This window comes from Hirundo rustica, chromosome 6, assembly GCF_015227805.2.
Source record: "Hirundo rustica isolate bHirRus1 chromosome 6, bHirRus1.pri.v3, whole genome shotgun sequence".
Classification (NCBI taxonomy): Eukaryota; Metazoa; Chordata; class Aves; order Passeriformes; family Hirundinidae; genus Hirundo; species Hirundo rustica.
Window position 1 is genome coordinate 3669952 of NC_053455.1, and position 24093 is coordinate 3694044.

Genomic DNA, 24093 nt, shown 5'->3' on the forward strand with positions numbered 1-24093 from the left:
GGCTGACTCCATCCCTTTAACTCCTCTAAAGCCTGTGGTGGGTGCTGCTGCTCCTCTGATGTTCCTGGTGTGAGGTCAGTCCCTCTGAACCTCCCACTGTCACCTTGGGGAGTCTGCTAGTGAGGAACAGAGCCAGTGGGCAGTGGCAGAGGTGGGATGCTTTTGTAGGAGAAGCCTCTGGAGTCTCCTGGAGCTCTTTGAAGCAGGTAGTAAACTGGATTCTTGTATTAAAGTGACACTTTCAAAGAGGTTTTGATGAAGAGTCCCTTGTCCAGGCTCTGTAGTTTCTCTAAGCTGTCAGAGGATAAGAGGGAAGAAGTTTGTTCAATGAATGCAGTAGGAAACAAAGTACAATTTCATCTGATTTTTGGAATAAAGCTGTGGACTGAATCTTCAGTGGAATGTGTGCTGGGTCACAGGTGCAGGAACAGTGTGGGGTAAGTGGGCAATTCTCCACTTAGTGACACTCTCAGGGCTTTCAGTGTGGTGGAACATTATAAAATAGTGGGTGAGGTGAAAATGAATATGAGAAGGAATATGAGCATCCTTTTAGTGTGATGGTTTCTGTAGTAATTTACCCAGGAAAAAGGCCTTACAAGTGTTGTGAATGGTTATGTGCTGTAATCAACTCAGTGCTAAGTTGTGGCAAAAATCACCTGCAGGCAGCTCCTGCAGTGCTTGGGGAGTGGATAGAGAGCTGAATGCAGATCATCATCATCGTGATGGAGCAGAAATGCACGGGGTGCTCTCAGCATGAATATCAGAATATCACGTGCACTGCTGCTCTCTCCCTCCTCCTCTCTGATCCCGAACAGGAGCCAGACCGGTGCTGCTCTAAATGCTTCCACCTAAGGAAGTGCTGCTTTTTTCCCAGGCACATGCAAGAGGGAAGAGCCAGGTTCAAAACAGAGCAGTGCATCTAATCCTTGCTGTTGCTGTCCCTTCCTCTTGTGTTTTCCCTGTAAGGCTTTGGGGCTGGAGCACAGAGCACGTGTCCCGCTTTTCGCTTTTGTAAAGCACCGGGCAAGTCTTTAAAAGGACAAAAAGCAATAACAGAGGAGAATTTTAAAATACTGTCTGTTAAGGGCTGCTGTGACCATTGGATGGAGCAGGAATGCAGGAGGAGAGGCAGAAGTCTGTTTGTCCTCCCCATCCACCTCTCCCCAGCCTTCAGTGGGACCGAGTGTGGGAGCTGTGCAAACTCTCTGCTGCTGGCCTGCCAGTTCCTTGCTGTGCATTGAGGCAGCTGAAGGGAACTCAGAAAGGAGATCTTGGACCATTTGCTTGGCCAGATGAATGTTTTGTCAGAGGCAGTTACCAAACCTCGACACGATGCTGATGCTGCTTTAGGAGGAAAATGCGTTTTTCTTTCTGAGCTTCTCACATTTGGCGCTGTCTGATTCTCTGCCAGGGAATAGAGATGCTAACAGCTGAATTTCTCGTGGGAACATAAGGACAATACTTTTGTCCTTAATACAGAAAAGTAAGAAAGAGATGGAAAGGACTCTTTGTAGTCCTGTAGCTTCCAAAGAACTCTCTGTAATGACTTCTGGGCTATTTAATTGCCTCTTTGCCATTATGGAAAAAGCTGTATTTAGGCTCTGCAGTTCTGAGCTGATAAAATGCCTCCATTTTCTTCCAGGTTCTGAAGGATCAAAACGCAGCTCTGCAGGCTGAAGTTCAGAAGCTGCAGACTCTCCTGTCTGAGCAGGTACAGCCAGTGTTTGCTGAGCTTTTATCAAATACCTTCTGTGCTTTTAATTTCTTCAGTATTTTTTCTCAACCTGGCTGTAGGCTGAGCTGGTTGATGTCAAAACCTGATGCTTTTTTAGGCGTTTTCTCTTCCATGGAGGGTCGAGTAAGGCAGCTGTGACTGTCTTGTAGACCTAGTCAAGAGTATTTGAATGAAATCTGGATTTTATTTTTTTTTCCCCACTCCTGAAGACTCATATAGCTTAACACGAGCAAGAACTTATTTCTGCAACCACTCTGACCCTTGGAAATAGAAATCTCTTTACTTTGTGATGCCTTTTGCCTCCTGTTCTGCATTTTTGCCCATGGCTCACTTGCTGCAGCCAGACTGGTGCTTACAGGGTGCTGCAGGTTCAAAGCTGTCGTGTTGTTGAGCTCCAACTTCTTTGGGATGTTCCTTGGGAGAGCCTGTGGGAACATCCCTGGCTTTGCACTATTGTGGAATGAGCAGACTTCCTAAAACACCGAAAAAAGGCTGAAAAAGAACTTTCCCTGTACTCCTGCTAGTCTGGAGCTGCTCCCTTTCCTCTGGAGGAGAACCAGATTTGCAGCCATTGCTGCCCTGGCTCTGGCTGATCTGGTGTCCTGTCTGAAAGACTGCAGGTGATTTTTCTTGGAAGCTGCTCTGTTTCCCATGTGGTCTCTCACAGTGTGGTGGTGTTAAAAAATCCTGAATTCCTAAAGCCTTGGGTGGAGCTTGTGGTTTGATAAATGCTCAAAAAAAAGGCAGATTCTTCAGGTACTGAGCTGGCTGCAGGTTCATCAGTGTAAAACCAAAATCAAGGCATTTGGGCTGGATCTGTCCCTCCCCTGGAAGATTGACTTCTTCCCAACATTGATTTTAGACACATATGCCATGAGGACTTTCTCCCCCTAATTTGTTTTCCTTTCTGTGTTAGTGTTGTAACCAAGCTTCTGATTAAGTTGGTGCTTTCCAATTATTTGTTTTTTTTAAATCCCAAACCATTATTGATCCAATTAATGATGGCCCTGTTTTGTTTTTTTTCCTTCGTAGACAAACAAAGACTTGATAGAGCAGATGGAAAAAAGGTAAGAAACTTTGTTTTGAATCAGAGGCTAAAATAAAGGTTTTGGTTACTCTTGATAGCGAAACTGCCTTCAAAGTTAAACTCCTTTTTTTTTCTTAATTTTCATTCTTGCTTTTCTCAGCATGAGAGAGAGGGATGATAAAATCAAGACAGTTGAAGAGCTGCTGGAGGCAGGACTCATCCAGGTGGCTACTAAGGAGGAGGAGCTGAAGGTAAAATCCCTCCTGTTATCTTTTGATGGGGAAATAGAGATGAGGTGTTCCTGTTCAGAGTGAATGTTGGAGTGCTCAAAGTTCAGTCTGAATTCCTTCTGAATAGGAAAGGCACCATGTGAAGGTGAGGTTAAAACCTTTTCTGTAAGATAGACTTAGCATGAGCGTCAGTGGGGTAGAGTAAGTGCTTCTCTCTTAGTCTAGGGCAGATTTTGCTAGGATGCCCTTTGGAATAATGGGAATATATTTCCAGAGCTGTACATTTGGTTCAATCTCCAACAAATCTCGCTTTAGGAAAGGGTGTTTTGTAAAAACTTGGTATTATAAGACTCCTGGGTTTTGGTTGTTTTTTTTTTTTTGCTTAGTTGATAATCTGAAGGGTTAAATGGATTATAAACTAGTGACATTTCTGGGATGATGATGGAGTTATGTCCTTCCTGTTTATTTATAAAGGAGGTAGTGATGAGAAGCCTGGAGAGCCAGTAGAGAAATCCCTGTCTGCTTTGAGCTGGCTCTTGCTGAAAAGCTGTGTCTATCTGGGCATAGCCAAGACTCTGTTCCTTTTCTTAAGGTGCCTAAACTGCAGGGGCATTGCTGACCCCCCTGTGCTGGGGAGGGGTTGTAAACCCCGAGGTCACTGAGCAGCCAAAGCTGTGAGCACCTCATGGGCTCCTTCAGGCCGAAAAGCCCTCTGAGATCAAATCCAACCATTCCCCAGCACTGCCAAGCCCATCACTAAGCCACATCCCCAAATCCCTCCGGGGATGGTGGTGTTTTGCAAGCTATTTGTTTGAAATAATATTTTACAGTCTTTAATATTGCTGACAGTGATGTTTAGATTATGTGATTTTTTATTCTTGTAGTGCCTTTCTGTACAAAGGCACCTTTGAATTCTTATATATTTTGGATGTTATAATTGCCTCCAGAGTAGGATCTAGACTGTTAAAGCCCATGGTGTTAAATAATTTTTATTTGCATTCCCAAAGTGGTGAGAAGCCTGTCTGTGGGAGAATCCCAATATTATGTAAATACATATAAATATATGGGCTGTAACACGAGTGGTTACATTTGTTTTCCTGACCTCTCTGCTCAGTTACAGCACTCCCACCTTCCTCTATAGCTGGGCTCTAATTTCCTATAAATTGGTGTCTACTCCGAGTTATCCATGGTCAATAATTACTCTGTTGAATACTTTGGCTCCAACAGCTGCAGAGGGCGGGATGCCTCTTTCAGACTTTCAAAGTTTTTCACTTATTCTAAGAGAAAATTACTTTTCTGTCATGCTTAACACTTTTCTTTCCCCCCCACAAATGAGGCTTTCATTATCTGTGTGTCTGCTTTCAAAGGCCCTGCGAACGGAAAATTCATCCCTGAGAAAAGAACTTCAAAGCCTGCAAATTCAGCAATCGGAGCAGGTAGGACTTTTTCATCTAAAACTTTTATTACACCTAAACTAAATCTGAAAGAATCTTGCTGTGGTTGCAAAAGTCAAGGGAAGGAAGGTGGAGCTGCCTTTGAAGCCTGTTGGCAAAGCATCCTGTTTTCTTTCAGCGTTGGTCTGGGAGCTGATATTTCTGTCAAATATTTCCTTTGCAGAAGTGTCAGAAGCAGGGCAGATGTGTACAGGGTGCAGTCAGTGCTGGCTTGGGGGGTTGGTCTGAGTTTGCCATGCTCTGAAATGGCTCTGGATCTCCTTTTCCCAAAGCCTGGAGCAGCAGGCATGGCTGGCAGGCAGCTGTAACTGCCTCGGCTTTGTGATGAACGTTGGAGCTTCCCAGTGTCAATCCACACTCTGCAGGTGTCACTTGCCCCCTTCTCCTTGTGTCTGATCAGTGACACTGTCACAGTGTTGTCACTTTTGATGTGCTGAGCAGGAAGTGCCTTTCCTTGACATCCAGCTCTGCCTGGACACCTCAGGAGGGCAATTAGCTCCTAGAAAATCATTTATGGAAGGGGAGAGGCACAGTGACCCTGAAGAGATGTGCAGTAGTGTCAGTATTAAAGGGAAGCTGATGAAATGCTGGTCCTGAACCTCATCCTCTCCTGGTGAAGATGGTGTGGGTTTGCTTTTGTTTTCCTGGAACTTGCAGCAAGCTTAGCATTACTGGTTTGCCAGGAACTGGAGGCTGACAGCTGATTTTCTCAGGAGCAGGCAGATAAATAAAATCATTAGGCTGCTACATAGTTCATCCAGTGCCAGAGAGCTCCGGCTCTATCCTCACCCCTCAACATCCACAGATTGTTTTGCTCTGTTCTGTTTTTGACAGGTTTCCTTCCAATCACTGGTGGAGGAACTGCAGAAAGTGTAAGTTACTGCACAGATTTAATTTCTGATTGTTAATTCTCTCTGTCTTTATTCCACAACTGCAAATGTATTTGGCTTTTAACTGGGTGAAGTGTGTGTGTGTGCGGCAGGAAACATTTTCATTTTTGAAACGTGTCATGCCAGATCAATACCTGCTGAAAATCCAGTCACTTCTCTGCTAAGCAGCTAATTTCATAAACCTGGCTTTGACTAGGTGAGGAATTGCTCTGATTTGTCAGATAATCTTTTTTGTTCAGTAGCCACTTGAAAAGGAGTGGATTGTCCCCCGTGTGTGTGTTTTAAGCTGATAAATACTTTGCTGGAATGTCCAGTGAAGGGTGGTTTTAAGTGTGTGTCATTCCAGGCACTCTTGATGTCTTAATTTGCATTTTTTGGCTGTGATAGAATTGATTTAACACGTGAACTACTGGTTGTATAAAGCCAGCTGGTTCTGCACTAGTCCCAGTCTTGTTCTCCCTATTTGTTCCTCCTGCCTGGTCCATTTTTTTTTTTTTTTTTAGCCAGCTAATGTTGTTTTCTCTGCTCTTTCTAAGGATCAACGAGAAGGATGGAAAAATAAAATCAGTGGAAGAACTCCTCCAAGCTGAAATCCTCAAAGTAGCAAGCAAGGAGAAGACAGTTCAGGTATCTCTGTGCAATCCCTGCCTTCCTCTCTGTGTTGATGCCACGACCACATTTGTTTGTTACTGCCTGGCATTCTGCAGTGACCAATTTGTAGCATCCATTTTTTTTTTGTGGCGTTTTTGTCTTTCCATTGTCCAACCCTGTCTTGTTTTGTCATTGAAAAGGCTTTGACACAGGAAATAGAGGCTCTGAAAGAAGAAGTAGGAAATTCCCAGCTTGAGATGGAAAAACAGGTAAAACACTTTAGTGCCAGCAGTGTGAACCGGCCTTGCCTTGGATGTGCTGCTCACTCATTTCTGTTCTAGTGTGTTCTTTTTCACTGGTGAATGTCATTGGGCAACAAAGAACTTTTTTTGATGCTGGAGCTACACTGTTCTTGGATATAAAACCCCAGAAATGTAGGATATCTGGTGCTGTCCTTCAGAAACCACACACCTCTGGAAGCCTGAGCTTTTTGGGCTATTAGTATGAAATTTGGCAAGAATTGCTGTAGCAACATTAGCTCTGCCTGTGCACACTGTCCCTGGAGTAAACATGAAACCCTGGGAAGTCCTTAGATGCTGGCAACTTGGAAATTTCAAGTGCTGACCTTACTGCTCCTGTTGTTGGCCTTTGTGTTGCTGGAGCAATACTTCAGGCCCAGATAGTGCCTGGTTTCCAGGTAAACCCAAGACTGTTGTGTTGTTTTTTTTTTTCCCAGTGCCCAAAAAGAGTTCAGTCTTGGCACAGTCAGTTTTAGTTTAGCTATCAGGAATGCAGGGATGGAGGAGTATGGGCTTTTTTTGGCGTGCTTGCTGTCTGGCATCCGAAACAAGGGAAGCCCACGTTTCCTTAGGGAGCCCATTCTGCAGGCAGCTTAATCCATCGTGCTGTCAGGAAGTTTGCTTGTTTTGTGTGGGTTGTGTTTTTGGTCTGCACTCTTTTCAGCCCCTTCAGCTACATTCCAGCTTGTCACCCCTTTCTCAGTGGTTTGAGTTTTGTCCTTTTTAGGCAAAGCTTCACAGAATGTGTTTCCGTCTTGGGCTTTTCCTCCGAAGCAAATTTCCAGGAGCTGAGGGAGTTATTTGTGTGCATTTCCTTCCCTGGAACTGTCAGAGTCCAGGAAAAAAAAAATGCAGTTTAGGTTTGCTGTTTCTGGAATGCTCTGTGAGGGATTCTTACTCCAAAGGTGATGTATTTGTGCATCTTCTGGTTTCCTGCAAGCAGAAGAGAGATTTTTGGGAATGTCTGAAACTCCTGCCATGTTGTGGTAGAGGATTGACAGATAACCACCGTCAGGCTCTCACACAGCATTCCAAAGTTAACATTTCCCGCTAAATCTTACGTCTTCCATCCATGTTCAGCCTTGGAATGGGAATTTAAGGGAATGCTCTCTTTTCAGAGAGCACCCAAAAAGCTTTTCCTTATGTCCCCAGTGGCCAGGGATGATCTCTGTGGTTGGAGCTGCAGTTGCCAGTGAGATGTTGCTCACAGCCCCTCTCTGCTTCTTCCTCTGTGTCCCCTGTGGGTCTGCTTGTTGTTCCCATTTGCTCTGTTTCCTTTGCTGCTCTGGAAGCCACATTTTAAATATGGAGAATGCCAATAGCTGGAGACACTTGGTGCCTTGTAATTTCAAAAAGAAGTGCATTTATGCTTACTGCAGTAAACGGTGCCTATTTTGATAATGTCTGATAGCTTTTCCCCCGTGTTTTCTTCATAGAGCAGTTTTTAGCTTTTATGTGCATTTTCCACGTGCATTTTGAACTGAAGTGCTGATTATTTCCTTTAGGTGACAATAACATCACAAGTCAAAGAACTTCAGACTCTGTAAGTGCGGTTGTTCACGTCTGATCTGCCCTGTGCACCCCTTAAATCCAAGTCAGGAGGGAGGGGTGTAGGCAAAGCATAGTGGAAAACCTGCTTTGGTAACACCTGAGCTGCAGGGGTGGGGAAATGATCAGTCAGACCCTCGTATCCCCAGCTGGAGAGGGGCAAGGAAGTGCTTTGGGACGAAGAGCACACGTTTGTGAAACCCCTGCAATGTGTCAGCACAGTTTGCTTTCACCTAAGGAGCAGTGCCATTGATCAAGGGCATCTCCTGCTAAGCCAGGCTGAAGTGGAAGTGTTCACACGTTGATCTTTAGTAGGTGAATTGTGCTTGTGCCTTTGATCACAGATGCTGCCTTTGTTAGGTGCTGCAGAGCATGGGATGTTTTATTTTCAGGGGGATGAAAGAGCAGGGGGTTTATGCTGTGTGTCTGTGTTCAATGGCACAGGTTGAAGGGGAAGGAAAAACAGGTGAAAACCATGGAGGCCTTACTGGAAGAGAAGGAGAAAGAGATTGTTAAGAAAGGAGAATGTCTGCAGGTAAGCTGCTTGGATATTCTGAAGGGAAGTAAGTTTTGTTGCAGCATTTCTGGCTGGGAAGAATAAATTCACACTTCTAACCTCACTTATTATCTATCCAAAGGGTCAGAAAGATACAATTGCACAATTAACCAGTAAAGTTCAGGAGCTGGAACAACAGAACCTGCAACAACTCCAACAGGTACAGCCTGCAGAGTGGATGTGATTTGGGAGTGCTGCTTGCTTGAACAGGAAGCTGTTTTTCCTCCTCTGCCTCACACAGAGGATTTGCATTGGCTTCACTTGGAGATGTTTTAAATCCTGCTTGCCTAAGCTGTTTATAATGCAGAGAGCCCACTAGTTCAACTGTGTTCATCCAAAACAGGTTTTACATGGATGGCAAGGTCTGGGAGGTTTTAACTGGGGTGATAATGTGCATAAAGAGGAGCTTTGGTGGTCTGAAAGCCTTGGAGCTCACAGACAGTCCCAGCTGTGTCCCAGCCACCTCCTTGCCAGGCTGAAGCAGCATCTCTGCAGGGCTCTGCTCATGCAGGAACTTTGGCTGTAACTGAACGTAGCAGCATCTCTTGAAGTGGTCAGGCTGTGCTGTGATTCCTTTCTGCCTTTCCCTGGGGCTGGAATATTTTGGCTTTTGATTTCCTGCACTGGACTTGAGAGCAGACAACTGGACAACCTCGAAGCCAGGTGTTACTTAATGGAAGGATTTTTCCAATGAGGTGGTGCTCTGGCTCAGTTTGGATTTTTGTTGGTGGTAAAAGGAGGAGACTGAGTTGAACTTTTCTTTTGGGTGGATGTCTAGACACAGGCATTTATCCCAGGGGAAAGATGGAATGGAGAGCAGTTGGCTGGTGTGAAGCTTGGGATGCTTGGTGTAAGCTCTGTTTCTGAAATCCGTTATGTGTTTAGATATTCTTGGAGTAAGGCCTGATGCAAAATTCCTGGTATTTCTTTGGCAAGTGTCTTGCAAGCCGTGTGTTGCCCCTTCTGAAAACTGTGCTATCAAAATGAGACCAGGAATTACTTTTTTTTCAGGTACCTGTTGCATCCCAAGTCCAGGACGTGGAGAACCTGTGAGTATGCAGAGTAGCAGCTCCTCAAATGCCTGCTGGGAGTATGCATTGAGTTTATCTCCAGTTGGAACGTTTGAGTTGGTGGCAGGAATTTCACGGGCTTTGCTAAAATAAGCTGTTAGTGCCGGTGGCTGCTGGCGCCCCTTCCCTGAGCTGTGCTGCTCACACACTGGGAATGTGCACCCAGGGCTCCATTAACCAGTGGAGCTGCTGCTGCTCCTCGTGTCTAGTGCTGATTTCTCCTTCTGTTCAGCGTGTTTAAGGCTTGCAGTGCCTGTGGCTCGGTCGGTAGCGACAGCGAACAGATCTGGTTTGTGCCATTTTCAGGCTGAGATGCAATAGCCAATCCTCCAGCTCCTGTTTTATGGAGAAGTGCTGCCAGGCTTTCTTCTGTTTTGACTCTGCTTTGTCTGGCTGCTCCAAGTCAGAGGAGGGTGCCAGAAAGGGCTCTGTCTTCCAAGCAGCTCCTGTGATGTGCTGCTCTCCCAGCAGAGCTCCGGTACAGCCGGGGTGTGGTACCTGAGGCAGCCTCAACATACAAAATATAATCAACTTCTGCTGCACAAACTGTCCCAGTTTGAGTGTCTGTCCCATTTTAGCATTAATTCTTGCTTTAACATTTTTTCCCCTTACTTTAACCCTTTCTCCTTACTTTCTAAACCCTTTCTACAGGTTGAAAGGGGAAGAACAGATGAAGAAGTTGAAAGCTGTGTTGGAAGAAAAAGAGAGAGAAATTGCAAACCAAGTAAAACAGTTACAGGTAAAGTTTTGATGGAAACACCTTGTGTTGAGGAGTGTGCGTATTGTGAGTGTCTATCTGTATGAGTATATATTGCTTTTTTTCTTTCAACAGGATGTGCAAAAAGAAAATGAATCTTTCAAAGCTCAAATACAAGAATTAAAGCAGGAGAACTGCAAACAGGTACAGCTTCCAATCACAGTGTTACTGAGTGAAGTCAAAAGTGGGTGGTGGGAGCTTGCAGGGATGACATGGAACACCAAGAGTTGTTCTGCCTATGGAAATCCAGGGACACCTTTGGGGTTGGGTTGCCCTGAGCCAGCTTTTCTGGCTGCTGCATATCTGTTCCTGCTTTCTTTTGTCATATGGATTTGCAGCCTTGTGCTCGCTCTTCTGCCTGCTGTGTTCCTGGCCAGAGGAGGTTGGACAGGATTCCCTCAAAGGCCCAGAGTGCAGGTTTCTGCTGTTGCAGCAGTGCCTGGTTAACAAGGCAGCTCCTGGTCTTTGCTGCTGCTCTGCTCCTAACACATCTCTGATCTCTTTGTAGGCATCTCTGGCTGTCCAAAGCGAGGAGCTTCTGCAAGTGTGAGTACTGCCAGGAGTTGAATGCTTTATAGAATTGATTCAGTTCACTTAATTGCTCAGGAAATTCAGAAATAAATGCCAAACACACGATATCAGAGTATGTGAAGTGGCCAGTTAAAAAAAAAAAAACTAAATTAAATGACTGTCTAGTAAAAGTTGAGCATGGGAGATTGTGCTCGCACTGCTAATCCTCAGGTGTAATCTCCTGCAGACAGACACTGCTGGCAATATGTTGTGCCCACCAGAGAAGCAAGCCCTGATTGATGTTATTTTGAATGCATGCCAGCTCAGCTGCATGGCTGAACATTTAAATGTTGGTGTTTCAAGCAAAAGCGGCAGGCTTTTTTTTCCTTGGAACTTCAGCTTAGCAGAGGGTTGTTCCTGGTATAAAATCATCTGGAAATCTCTTCCAGGGAGAATCTCGGGTACAAGTGTGTTATAATGTGAGGCTGAAGCGCATTAAATAACTATGTGGAAGCTAATGCTGTATTGTGCTAAGCAAATTGCCACTGTCATACGTTTTTTTGGCTGGCTGAATTATTTCTTTCAAGTTAAATGACTTACAAATTGTGGATTAGGTGCGTGAAAGGGAACGCTCTCATGCAGCAGGCAGTGCCTGCTCCGTGCTGTTGTACTGGTGTGGGCTGGCTGACTCTACCCTCAGCTAATGTGTTGCCTTCCCCTGGCCTTGATAAATGTGTGCAGATGCCTGTTGTAGGCAAACAACAGCTTTACAATGGGTTTGCTCAGGCAGAGTGGTTCAGGGAGCAGTGGGAAGCGGGCGGTGCTGCCAAGTCAGTGAAAACAGCTTTTCAGAGAGAGCTGGAAGGGGAAGGCAAGCTGGTGTGTGGGAAAAGGGTGTCAGTGCTGCCCTGGGAATTTCTGCAATGTCTCCTGACTTGTTTGTGGTTCCCTTTGTTAATTCAGGGTTGCAGGCAAAGAGAAGGAGATCGCCAGTCTCCAGAGCGAGCTCGCCTCTCAGAGAAATGCTTTTGAGCAGCAGAGGAAAAAGAACAACGTAAGGAAATGCTTCCCCCACCGCCCCAGAAAACCCCCCCAAAACAACAAAGCTGTGTTCCCAGTACTCCTGGAGGCCTGGGGCATTTTGCAGAGAGTGTTTCTGGCAGCTGTCTGCTGCACTGTGTCCCTGGGCACTCCTTTAACTCAGCACACCTGGCTTCACTGCTCAGAGTTGTGTCAGCTCCTGGACAATTTCTTGGTTGGATGAGAGGAAGGAGACTTGCCAGGGGACACATCCCACAGCAAGTTCTTGGGTTTGGATTCAAACCTGGTTAACCCCGTTCAGAAACGTGTCCTTTGCCAAGGGGAGGGAGGCTGGGAGGAGGAAAGGTGCTGTGCTCTGACAGTTGTGGTCCTTGTGTGCGGACAGGGATTACCTTCAGGGTGCTCAGATCTGGCTCTTCCCTTTCCTAAGAGTGACTGATCCTGATCTTCCAGAGGGAGTGAAGGACTGAGCCTCGCAACAGCTGCTGATGGTGCAGTCTGGGTTGTTTGTAGATGGAATTGAAGATTGTATCTTCCATCACAGAGCTGTGGAGTTACTTCCTTGTAATGCATTACCTGTGCAGGGCAGGGGAGTGTTACCTTTTAAGTTACGTGGAAGAAAGTTAAAATACAGGGTGTTGATCTCACCTATCTCTCCTTGCTACCCTGTAAAATCCAGTGAATAGCAGGCAATAAGCTTTATTTCGTAGTAGTCAGACAGTCTAAGGAAAATGCACAAGGAAAATCTTGAACTTTTGAGCAAGAAGTGCTGTTTAAGAGCTGAAATTAGAGAGGAAGAGGCTGAGTGGTCTCAGAAGACAGATGAGCTGGAAGGGTAGAACAGAAGGTCTGTCCTGCAGATTCACAAGATCTCAATCCCCTCTGTGCTGCAGGCAGAAGTCTGGCTGCTGCTAAAGGCAGACCAGACCTGTAGGTCCCAGCTTTTTCTCGGTTTTACCCAATGTTGTGTTTATATCCTGTGAACAGCCCTCAGGATTGTGGACAAACAGAAGTGGTAAAGTAAAACTAGTGTAGGTGCTTTGCTAGGCTTTTGATGAATTTAAAATGCAGCCTTTCCAAAATGGCCCTTTGCTAAAGGAGGTCTGCTCTGAGGGTTGGGAGAAACAAAATCTAAACCCCAGGCACTGCAATCTCCTCGCTGCAAGGCCCCACCATCCTTCCTGGAGAAGAGCTGTGAGGCTGCTCTTAGAAGAGCTCTCAGCCTCTCACCGAGTTGTGTTGACATCTTGTGGAGTACACGTTTGATGACCTCGCCAAGAAAGACACAGGAGCACGGCACCGTGGCCTTCCCACGTGGATCTGGGATGTGCTCACCACTGCTGAAATCCCAGAGCCTCCCAGGGGGGCTGCTGAGCACCAAAGCAGCTCGCTGCGGGCGCGGCGGAGAGAGCTGTGAAGCCTGAGCTGCGCGTTCCCGAAATCAGCGGCGGGCTTTGGGCTGAGGGGCGTGAATGTGCACACCTCCATGTCTCCTGGGTCCATGCTGGGTTCTGCACTGCGACATGCCTAACACTCTGTTGTGTAATCTGTGGTTTGGTGTCTGTGTTCCTCGCTACTTTTGAAAGTTTCCCTCTTTCTTCTTACAAGTGCAGTCAAAGTGTGGGGTCGCCGGAGCGACGACGCTCTGCGGTAACTCTCGCATCAGTTCTGGTCGCGGGGGCAGGTTGGGCAGAAATTGGCGTTTTTATTCCCCCCAGCTACTTTTCATTCAGACTCTTTGAACGTCACACTTGTTTTGGCTAGTGTATGTCGTCCTCCCCAGCAAAATCACCTTGCAGTAAAACCAGCATTTAAATGCAAATGGTGGAATGTAACGCGAAATATTGCTCTGAAGTAAAAGCGAAAACAGTTTTGAGTATTGGCTGAACTGAAATCATTCTTTCTAAAAATGATTAGGAGCTTCGGGAGAAAAACTGGGAAGCAATGGAAGCATTGGCATCAACTGAAAAATTGCTGCAGGACAAAGTGAACAAGACTGCCAAGGTTGTAATGTTGACTGCTAGAAATGATGCGTTAAGCTAGAAGCAGATCTGCAGCTGGTTTTTTAAGTGAAATGGACACGTGTAACTTTTACTGCAGTTTAAGTATAATCTCTTCTGAGTGATCATTCATATACTTTCACCTCTGCTTCTTCCTGTTGTCTTTAGGTTGTTTGTTTTTTTTTTAATGGTTAGTTTGTGGGCATGCTGACTTTTGATTTGTGTTCGCATAATTGTTAGAGCTGTCGTGAATTGTTTTTGATTTGTGGGGAGCTCGTGATTAAAAGCTGTGCTGGTGAACAACCTGCTTTCTTCTACTGGGCTTTGGCTGTGCTTGAACAAATCTGTTGGACCTGGGAAGAACCAGGACTAAATTATTATTATTAAAAAACTTGGGAGCTTCTCAGGAAAATGGTGTCACCACAGCAGTGAAATTTCCTCCTTGAAGGCACGTGAAGCTCGACAGGGACTATTGGACAAATGTTCAAAATGATACAGGGGTGTGAATTGCTCTGATATCCCTCACAAGGGAGCTTGTGTTTGCTGTGGGCCTGATTCAGTGTTCATTGCCACTGTGCAGAACTCAAAAAAAAAACCCCAACAAACCCAAAAAGCATCCAGCTAAGACTCAAGGCAGGCAGGCAGGAGCAGAGGAGCTCTGGTTTGGGGTTGTGTGTCTCTCTCTGCTCTGGGAGCAGCCTGGCCCTGCTCTGGCTGTGTGCTAACCCTTGCCTGCTTTCTCTTGCAGCTGGCAGACTTCAGCAAAAACAGCCTTTTGCCACTTCTTGGTGGCTCCCAGATTGCTGCCAGCTAATGCACTTAGCACAGCCTCACCTCCTAATGTCTCCTGTCTGCTTCTGTCCCTGAATCTGCTCACGCCGCCGATCCTTGCAGCAGAGGAACTCGGAGCAGCCAGGCAGCAGCACTGATGTCAAAGGGAAAAACCATCCCAAACAGCAGTGAAGGATTTTGGCTGAAAGCTGCCCTTCAGTGCAGTGTTTCAGGCTTTCTACATTTACGTTTAAATGGGAGCCTGAGTGTTGTATGGCTGAACTAACTCAAATCTGCCACAAGCACAGCGAGCAACGTGTCCTGTGGCTGCTCTGCTTTTAGTGTTAAATATGTGGAAGGATGGATCTGTGGTGCCTGTGGCTCTGGGTGTTTATTTTTGCAGAGCACTAACAAAGAAGAGCCTGGAGATTGTCACACAGCTCTAATAATTACCTCCCATTGCATCCAGGGTTGGGGAAAGAGGATGTAAGTGGCTTCCTCTTAAGTATTTAAAAGTAACGTTTAGAAGTGTTACTTTCTTGGCCTGGCTCAAATGTGCATTAACACGAAGTTTCCTTTTGACTTGAATTCTCTGTTTTTGATGTGATGGCGTTACCTTACGGTGATTTTTTTTCCGCACCTAAAATTATCTTAAAAGTACAGATTAAAAAAAAAAAATAAACACAGTTGATTGACCAGACTATTTGATTTTTGAGCTCATTTAAGCTAAGTGGCAGGGCTGGTGTGATCTGTGGCTGCAGTTACTCAGCACGGTGCAGTTTGTGTTGTGGACAAGTGAACAGTGGTGTAATTTCTGTACTAACAGCCTAGACTGGAGGAGAACTCCAGAAAATAAAAGCTTAGAGAACAAACACGAAGGCCAAATTCAGAAGCAATTCAGTGCCCATTTCTGAAGCAATTTACTGGCAATTGTAGGGACTGTAGCGCCTTTCTCACTTAGAAAAAGCCTTCCTGGGTTAAGGAAATTGCTGTAGGCAGAGGAGAGGCTGTTGCCAGGTCGGTGGTGCCCAGTCTCACCTGTGCCCTCCTCTTGCTTTAGGAGAAGCAGCAGCATTTGGAAGCTGCCGAGGTGGAGACGCGCCAGCTCCTCCAGAAGCTCTTCCCCAAAGTCTCTCTTCCTTCCAACATGGTAAGAGAAGTGACTCTTCTTCACCTTGTGCTGGCAGTCAGGGAGCTCTGGTCCTGCTGTGCTGGGCAGTCCTGGAGTGTTTTCCCCTCCATCCCAAGGTTTTTGCAGTGGGAGGAGTGTGTCTCTTGCTGCTGATGCCTGTACTTGTACGGGGAAGCAAAGCTGCAGATAGAGTGTTGCTTCAAGAAGCGTTAAAAGAGCAAAAGAAAAGTTATTATCTTGTGGTTTTTATGCCCCCAACATCTGATTTACCTGTCTGTGTTATCTTGTGTCTCACTGAGCCAGTGAATTTTCAGGAGTGGATAATGCCTTGCTGTGTTTGCTCGCTGCCTGGCACGATGGGGATCTGTGTATTCCCAACTTTTCCAGAGGAGCTGTGGTGCCTCAGTGACCCTTCATACAATTTAGGGGGAGGTTATTTTGTTCCCAAGCACCAATTTCCAATTTTATATTTTTGGTGGCTTTCAGTGGTTTGCAGGGAAAATGCCCTTGAGTTCATGGGGTTCAGATGGGGTGAATAACATCAAGTGAGTCTGGAAAAATGGTGCATTTAATTTATAACCTCTAGAGGTTTTGAATATTCATATTTAAAATTGTTCCCAATTGTGCTAAAGTAAAACCAGCCTTTAAAAAGAATTTCTGGAAGGTTATAAAACCACCTTCTTAGAGTTACGCAGCAGCTGCTGGAAGTGCTCAGGGATTTTTGGGAGAGGTTCCTTTGAATCTTCAAATGCTTTTGCAGAGCGCTGACAGTTGCAGGGAATCCTCTGTCACCCAGCTGTATTTCAGCTCATCCAGGCCCCTCTAAACTGTGTTTGTGTCACCACCTCGTGCTCCTGGGTTGCTGCCAGCTGTGTGTGGCACTGGCTGAACAACAGCCATCGGGCTGTGTGTGAGCTCCAGGGAACTGGGGCGCTGAGACCCTGCTCCCTCAGCCTGCAGTGGGAGGAAAATGTCCTGAGGAGAGTTCTGAGGTTGTTCTCAGCCTTAACTGAGTGCTCTCCCAACAGAGCCACAGCGAGTGGATATGTGGGTTTGAAAAGATGGCTAAAGAATACCTAAGAGAGGCTTCAGGATCTGAAGATGTCAAGGTAGGCACAAAAGATGGACAACTGGTGTAGGGCATAATGTGTCTGTCCAGTGTAAAACTTACAAACTGGGCTGTGGGTTGGGAAGTTCAGGTTCTCAGACAAGTCACAAGAAAGTTGTTTTGTATTAATTCTAGAGTGGTTTGGGTTAAAGATCATCCAGTTCCAACCCCCCCTGCCTTGGCCAGGGAGGCCACTCACTCTAGACCAGGTTGTTCCAAGCCTCATCCAGCGTGGCCTTGAACTCTTCCAGAGATGAGTCAGCCACAGCTTCTCTGGGCAGCCTGCTGTTCAGATATTTACAGAAATGTATTTGCTTCTTTGATGAGTACCGTGTGGAAATTGTGAATTCATGAGATTGAAAATCCCCATTGTCTTTTTTTAAGTGACGGGGTTTTTTTCGCTAACTCGGAGTTTGTGATTGGGCATTGAGAGTTGTGGGTGAGCACTGCGCTTGGTGTTGTTTTTTCCTGGCTTGGAAAGACAGACCTGCCCAGGAGTGATACCAGCTTGTTGAAACAAGATGAATAGAGCTGAAATCCATCCACTGAGATGTGACTCTTGTGGTGCCTTTCCTCCTTTGCCAGGCTATGGAGCAGAAGTTGAAGGAGGCTGAGGAAATGCACATCCTGCTGCAGCTGGAGTGTGAGAAATACAAATCTGTCCTGGCAGAGACAGTAAGTGGGATGCCTGGTCACCTCTGTGATGTTCCAGCTGCCTTTCTTCTGCTGTGAGCTCTCAAATCCCTCTCTCTTCTTAGGAGGGGATTTTACAAAGGCTACAGAGGAGTGTGGAAGAGGAAGAAAGCAAATGGAAGATAAAAGTTGAAGAATCACAGAAGGAACTTAAGCAGGTATTTCTGAAGTTGTTTTTTCTTTTTCCTCAGCAGCCAGGTGGGTTCTGCTTGAAGTCACAGAGGGTGTCTGAGCTCTGTGAAGGCAGGTGTGGAACAGCCCTGGCTGCCTGGTTTGATGTGTGCATGACCAGGGGATGAAAAAGGTGAAGCCTGCAACAAGAGTAATAGGAATGATTCCTCATATCAGTGGTATTTTGGTGCTCTGATACTTAGCTTCATGTAAAGGCTGGTTTTTCATTTTTGAAGGAATGTATTTCCACCAAAGAGACTGAAAAATGGAGGATTTGTTGATATCCTTAGATCTGTGTCACGATTTCTGTTGCCATTTTTCCAGAAGCAGGAAAAATAAACAGCACAGGTATAAAGTCTTTGACCGTTTCGATAAATCTGTGTCACAATCAAAGAATCACAGTTTGGTTTGGGTTGGAAGAGCCTTAAAGTTCATCCAGTTCCAACCTGTGTCATGGCAGGGATGACTTCCACTATCCCAGGTTGCTCCAAACCTCATCCAACCTGGCCTTGGACAATTCCAGGGATAGGGAGTCCGTTGCAGATGCTGCAGGAAGCAGTCAAATAATAAATAATAATATTAATGCTGATGGGATAGGAAGCCAAAGATTGAATAAGTGTCCCATTAATGTGCCCAGGAAATAGATGCTTTTCTCATCCTGGTAACTTGGACTCTGTTTTTATTGAGCACACAAGATTTTTTTTCTAAGTCTATCTGTCAGCAGATATGGACTCTTTGTGCTAAAATTGAAGTATCATAGAATCATAACAGTTTTCTGAAAGCTGTTAAAGGACTGCTCAATCCATTTTGGTCAACTAATTACACTTGAAATTGCCTGCAGAGCTTTCCTTTTAGGAAGGCTCTGTTGCTAGCAAAAGTGGGAAGAAGAAAGGCTTTTATGTTTCTTTTCTAATCTAGAATTAAAGTGGGTCAAACTGCTTTTTAGAGAAGTAATTCCTAAAGTATCTCTGCTTAGTAAATTTGAGTGCCACTGTGTGAGCCTGGCAGCAAACAGATGATTTATAAACACCTTGTTTGAGGGGCTTATATAGGCTGTCAGATCTGGAGCTATAGATGTGCTGCCATCTGCTGCACTCACACAGCCCCAAATAATGCTAAAAACTCTGGGTTTGGGTACGTGGAGGGTGACTATTCCCAGTCTGGAGAGGAGATGTTCCTTACCATAGCTAATGGACAACTGGATTTGTGTTTATATTCCAAATCTTTCAGGCCTGTAGGCTCTAAGTGTGTCAAAGAACTTGGGCTTGGGAATAGGTCGGAATGGTGTAGACTCAGTATATTGAATTATTTGAGTCAGCATCTTATTTTATTCAACCACTCCGATTTCATCCTTAATATTCTCAGATAGCTTCTACAGCCTTGTGCCTTTATGCAGAGTTTGTCTTAGACCAACCCAACCAAATTTTTCTTTATTTTTGCCCCCGAACTGCAGATGCGTTCCGTGGTCACGTCTTTGCAGCACGAGGTGGAGAGGTTAAAGGAAGAAAACAAAGAAGTCGAAACTGTACGTGCAGGTGGTTTTTTCTTCTTGTCCTCGAAGCTTTGCGTTGCTCAAACACAATTTAGGCTTGTGCTGTAAATCTGAACTTCCCTCCTGCCAGTGGCACAGCCCGTGCTGCGGTTTGACCCTGAGCCTTTTGGGGCAGTGTTTTTAAAAGGCAGAGAAAGCTGGAAAGTTGTTCTGGTTTTTACTTCTGTGCTCACCCACTGGGGGTGTTTCTTGTGAGGCTGAGCAGTTCGCTGCTTGTTGACAATCATGGGCTTGATTCTTTCTCTTTTTATCTTATTTTTGAGGTTTAAACCCGTGCTGTGCAGTCACTGGGTTTGAAATGCTCTCTGAAGGTCGTGGAATATTTGACAGAAATTTACAGCCAGTTATAAATCAAGCAAATTATACTGCAAGAAAGCGCTGAAAACATCTGTTTTAACTCTGTTTTTCTGTTTCTAGCTTAAAAAAGAGAGAGAACATTTGGAAAGTGAACTAGAAAAGGCAGAAATAGAACGATCTACTTATGTTTCAGAAGTCAGAGAGGTAAACATAATTGTCCAAGCTGTATTTTTTTTTTTTCTTTTGGTTACCAGTTGGCTGGCAAACTAACCTAGTGCTTAGCCCCTGTGGCTGAGGAGTTTGTATGCTTGTGACCTTAGGGTAGAGCAGCACACTAATAACAGAGCAGAAGAGAACGGGCATCCTAAGGAGACAAATCCTAAAACTCTAAACTTCATTTCAGCTCAAAGATCTCTTGACTGAATTGCAGAAAAAACTTGATGATTCATATTCTGAAGCAGTAAGACAGAATGAAGAGTTAAATTTGGTAAGAAGCTTGTTCTCCGTTGGGCACAAACGAGGCTCCCAGCATACGTCTGAAGCGGAGACTTATTTCGAATCCTGTCTGTTCTGCTAACCTCTTCAGCTTGATATTTTTGTCCATTGAAATCATTTATGTAGTCTGACTTTTACAATTTGTCTCTTTTCTCTGCTCCTAACAATAGCATGTCTGGTTCTTAAGACTTTTCCCCAAAGTCTGTAAGACTTCCATTCCTGAAACTTCTTGAGAAGATTTGCAGTGTAGGCATATGCAGCAGCAAATGTCGTGTCCTCGGAGCAACTGGGGGATTATTCTCTGGTGGGGTTTTTTTTCCCCCCCACAAAACTTTGAGGAAGCAGCAGTGCTATCCGTGCTCTGACTGTGCAGAGCCTGCTCTGTGTGAACAGAAATTGGCCAGACCCAAAGTTGGATTCATCCAGTGTTCAGCCATTCAGCTGCTGCCACCCTGCTGTGGCTGAATGGCTGTGCTGGCTCGGTGCTTGCATGTGTTACAGCGTGTTTGGCTAGAAACGCTTCCAGCCAGTAATGCTCCCATAGCAGCTCTCTCAAGAAGGACTTGGATTAACAGCATAGACCTAAGGATGCATGGTTTTCCATTTTGAGCCCTTTCCCTTCTCACTTGTTTCAGCGACCTGTTTTTTAAGGCTGCAGGAGCAGTCAGAGCCTTCCTCTGCTTGTGTTTGGCCAGTGCTTTCCTGCTTTTGGGCCAGGATTGGGAAGGGTTGTCTCTGTCACTGTGTCTGTGGGATGATGGGACAACCAGGCTACTGCCACTGATGTAACTGGGTCGAAACAGTTGATTTAGAAAAATCACCACCAGCACAGTAACGATCTGCTCAAGTTAATAGCACGCTAGCCTCAGCAATTCTGAAAGCGAGGGAAGTGGGAACTGAATGCATATCTTGGAGTTAATCAGTGAACACCAACCTCTTTGAGGCAACAATTTATTATGTCTGTGCACAGCAAGAGCTCCCTGCTAGGGCAGCTTGAGTGCAGTGTGATGGTGCAGTGCTGGTGGGAGTGTGAGGATGTTTTAAACAAACACCTCCACGCAGCTGGCTCAGGAATGCTGTCCTGAGTGTGTGTGAGCGGCTTTTGTGGGAAGCTGAGGAGTAGAAATGGTGGGATTTCAGAATGGGTTTCCCCCTCTTTTAAAGCTAAGCAAAGGAGAAGCTGAAACTGCAGAGGAGCTTCCCCTGAAATGTGTAAGCCCAGCATTCAGCAGGCCAGGTGCTCCAAAGGGGGAAAACCTACCAAGGGTGAGACAAATACCATGTGTAGGTTTGGAGTCGGTGAGAATTCAGGGCTCTGAGTAGCTCGCTGTTCCCTCCTTTAATCTCCTGCTGGCTTCCAGGAAGATTGACAGCAGGAATAGTGAACATTAGCACAGCACACTTCAGAGGCACAAATCCAACAAAATTGGCACTCGAGCTCCTTGTTAGCACTTCTGTTTGAGGCTCAAGCCTCGAGTGCTGTGGCTGGTTCTGTGTGCTGTGTTGAAGAGCAATCAAAATATCCTTTAAAAAACGCTGTATCTTTTGGAAGGCTGCAGTTTAAGTACTGACTGCAGCCAGTACAAAGTATTCATCCCTCTTGACTGAAATAGTTTTACTTTTTTTTGGATTGAATCTAAACACAATCGACAACTTAATATCCCCCTGTCAGTGATTCATGCCTTGATGTGCCATTAAAAAACTGGTTAAGTCAACATAGTTGTAGTAAGTGGTGCTTTATTAAGATGACAAGTAGAGGTTTTTAGTTTATTCAGCAGTAGAGAGACTGTTTAGCCTGCTCTGGGAAGATGACAGTCTTCATTTTTGCATATTTGCCGTGAATTAAGCTGGAGTCTGGGCTGACTCCCGTGCTAAGGATGCTGGAGACGCTGATGCTCCTCCTGGAACAGAGTTGCAAAGTTGAAACCACTCGTAAGGAAGCCGATGCCAACCACGTTTTTGTCTTCTGTAGTTTCCATTCTTGACCTTTATCTTTACAGATGGAGCCTCTCTTCCTTGACTGTCCTTGTAAACCTCATCATACATGTCGACTAATCCAGTGTGTGCAGTAATTGTTAGTAAATCTTCCTCCCTTTGCAGTCCATGTGCACCGGGTTAATCCCTGGGACAGACAGATGAGATCCGTGTGGGCGAGGGGAAACTGATTTGCTTTGTTATTGTTTTGCAGCTGAAAACGCAGCTGAACGAAACACTATCAAAACTCAAAGTTGATCAAAACGAGAGAGAAAAGGTAGCTGGTGACTTGCCCAAGGTAAGCAGAGACCCTTGCAGTTGCACATATAAATGTTAGCAAAACCCCTCAGTGTCTGTAGTTTTGCAGTGCTGGGAGTGATGATTTGAGCTGCACGCCTGGTGGGGTGTCCTGCTCCACTGGCTGGGACTGCAAGAGCTCTACCTTCATGTCTGCAGAAATGATAAAGCTGCAGCTAAAAGCTCTGTTTGTTTAATCATCCTTCTTGAAAGGCTCCCCTGTTCGTGGTAATTTTATGCCAAATAGGAACAAGAGGTGATTTGGGGCTGACAAGTAATTCTTTATTTAAAAGAAACCCCAGCCTAACGAAAAGCCCGTCCCACAGCCCTCCACCCACACTACAGCCTGAGGCTTTGAAATCCAGTCTCAAATGGCAGAGGGTTGCAAGCTGCTTTACAAAGCATCTGCCCTTTTGCACGTGGTGACATTTTCACTGTAACCCAGGAGACTGCAGATCCCAAAAGTCAGAGCTGTGCAAGTCTGATGGGACAAACAGGTGGGCTTCCTGTGCTTTTCCTCAATGACTGCTCTTACAAGATGGGTTGGGGTGGAAAATCTTGAAGCATGAGAGGTCTCAGTGCTGTCTGTCACTCCAGAAACAAAGCTGTTATGGGAGAATTGATAAATGGAGACAGGAATAGCCTGTGGAGTGGCTGGGCTCTGGCTTCAGACTCTGCAACACCTCGTTCCTTCAGCATCATAAGCAAATTGGGCTGAGTTCTTCCAGGACTGGAGTGGGAAATGCTGTTGGGGGAGCATGTCTTGTCCTGGAAAGGGATAGATGATCACAAAAGCACTGCAGAGGGTGAGAAGCTGAAGGAAACCTGCTATAATACAGGATTTAGAACATTTTGCTCTGGACAGTTATGTTGGGTGTTGACATACAAAGTGCTGATGTCCATGGGTTCATGGTGTTTTCTGCATAAATACAGAGCTGGGGTTAGGATTTTGGAGACCTGCACTCCCGTGCAGTGAAATTTACTGCATGATTTTTACCTAATAACTTGATGTGAGGCTATTAAAGCTTCCCTGCAGGATTGCTCTCAGGTGCAGGGTGGCTGACATGCAGCGTGCTGATTGTGAGGAGACACGTCAGTCTTGGCAAATGGGTTGGAGCAAATCTGGCATAAAGCAGATTTCCTCCTGAACACCGATTTCCTGTGTCTCTGGTGCTCTCAGGGACAGGGGGTTTGCTAATTGTTGTGCCTTCCCTGTGTCTTCCTTTAATTTATTTTTTTTTTTCCAGGCCCAGGAGTCTTTGGCAGCTCTCGAGAGAGAGATTGGGAAGGTTTTTGGGGATGCCAATGTTATTGAGAACAGCGACGTTTGCACAGACTCGGTGAGTGTTCCCTGCACCTCGTGCTCGGGGGCCACACAAATCTCAGGCAGAGTGGCAACTTTGGGAACTGAGGTCCAGCAAAGGAACAGGATGTTTGCTGCTGCTGGGTGATTTGGGTTTTATTTAAGCAATTTAAGATTCCATTGCTACAGCTTGCCAGGGTGTCAAGGATTCACTGGGAATTTTGCTGCTCTCTGGATCCTGACCTCCTTCCTGTGGCTCAGATTTGCAGGGAGGGAGGGGAGAGATTCTGGGCTTTTCATGGGGGTTTGGTTTGGGCAAAAGTGGGGAGATCCCCAGACTTGTCCCTTCAAGGAGGGAAAAGGGAAGCTAAAACTAACTCAGGTGACGAAGTGGGCTGAAGACACTGTTGGGTTGGCCCTTGCTGACGTCAGTAATGCCAAAGAAAGGCAGTCTTGCACAACCTGTAACACTCAGGCAGAGATTCTCTTGGCAGAACGTGGTTCCTTCTGCTCTTCTGCAGCTCTGGCCAAGAGCCAGAACTTGATTTCAGCTTGTCCTGGCTCCCTGGGAATTTGTGTTGACCCTGATGTG

The 24093-nt window shown here is 45.7% G+C and overlaps 1 protein-coding gene across 13 annotated transcripts in view; it reads left to right on the forward strand.

Annotated features, from left to right (window-relative positions):
* Nucleotides 1–24093, forward strand: part of KTN1 (kinectin 1) — a 74662-nt gene that overhangs the window by 44482 nt on the left and 6087 nt on the right. For 4 of the 13 annotated variants that reach the window (XM_040066879.2, XM_040066882.2, XM_040066881.2 and 1 more), the window contains exons 18-42: nt 1643–1711; nt 2768–2802; nt 2923–3013; nt 4360–4428; nt 5281–5318; nt 5873–5963; nt 6128–6196; nt 7732–7769; nt 8219–8309; nt 8413–8490; nt 9342–9379; nt 10052–10139; nt 10233–10301; nt 10666–10703; nt 11631–11721; nt 13626–13712; nt 15540–15629; nt 16640–16720; nt 17305–17394; nt 17478–17570; nt 19037–19108; nt 19553–19636; nt 19836–19919; nt 22116–22199; nt 23446–23538. In XM_040066879.2, coding sequence (XP_039922813.1) covers nt 1643–1711; nt 2768–2802; nt 2923–3013; nt 4360–4428; nt 5281–5318; nt 5873–5963; nt 6128–6196; nt 7732–7769; nt 8219–8309; nt 8413–8490; nt 9342–9379; nt 10052–10139; nt 10233–10301; nt 10666–10703; nt 11631–11721; nt 13626–13712; nt 15540–15629; nt 16640–16720; nt 17305–17394; nt 17478–17570; nt 19037–19108; nt 19553–19636; nt 19836–19919; nt 22116–22199; nt 23446–23538 — 1851 coding nt within the window. The remainder of the gene's footprint in view (nt 1–1642; nt 1712–2767; nt 2803–2922; nt 3014–4359; nt 4429–5280; nt 5319–5872; nt 5964–6127; nt 6197–7731; nt 7770–8218; nt 8310–8412; nt 8491–9341; nt 9380–10051; nt 10140–10232; nt 10302–10665; nt 10704–11630; nt 11722–13625; nt 13713–15539; nt 15630–16639; nt 16721–17304; nt 17395–17477; nt 17571–19036; nt 19109–19552; nt 19637–19835; nt 19920–22115; nt 22200–23445; nt 23539–24093) is intronic. The other 9 variants (XM_040066886.2, XM_040066885.2, XM_058420885.1 and 6 more) reach the window with 9 other exon arrangements.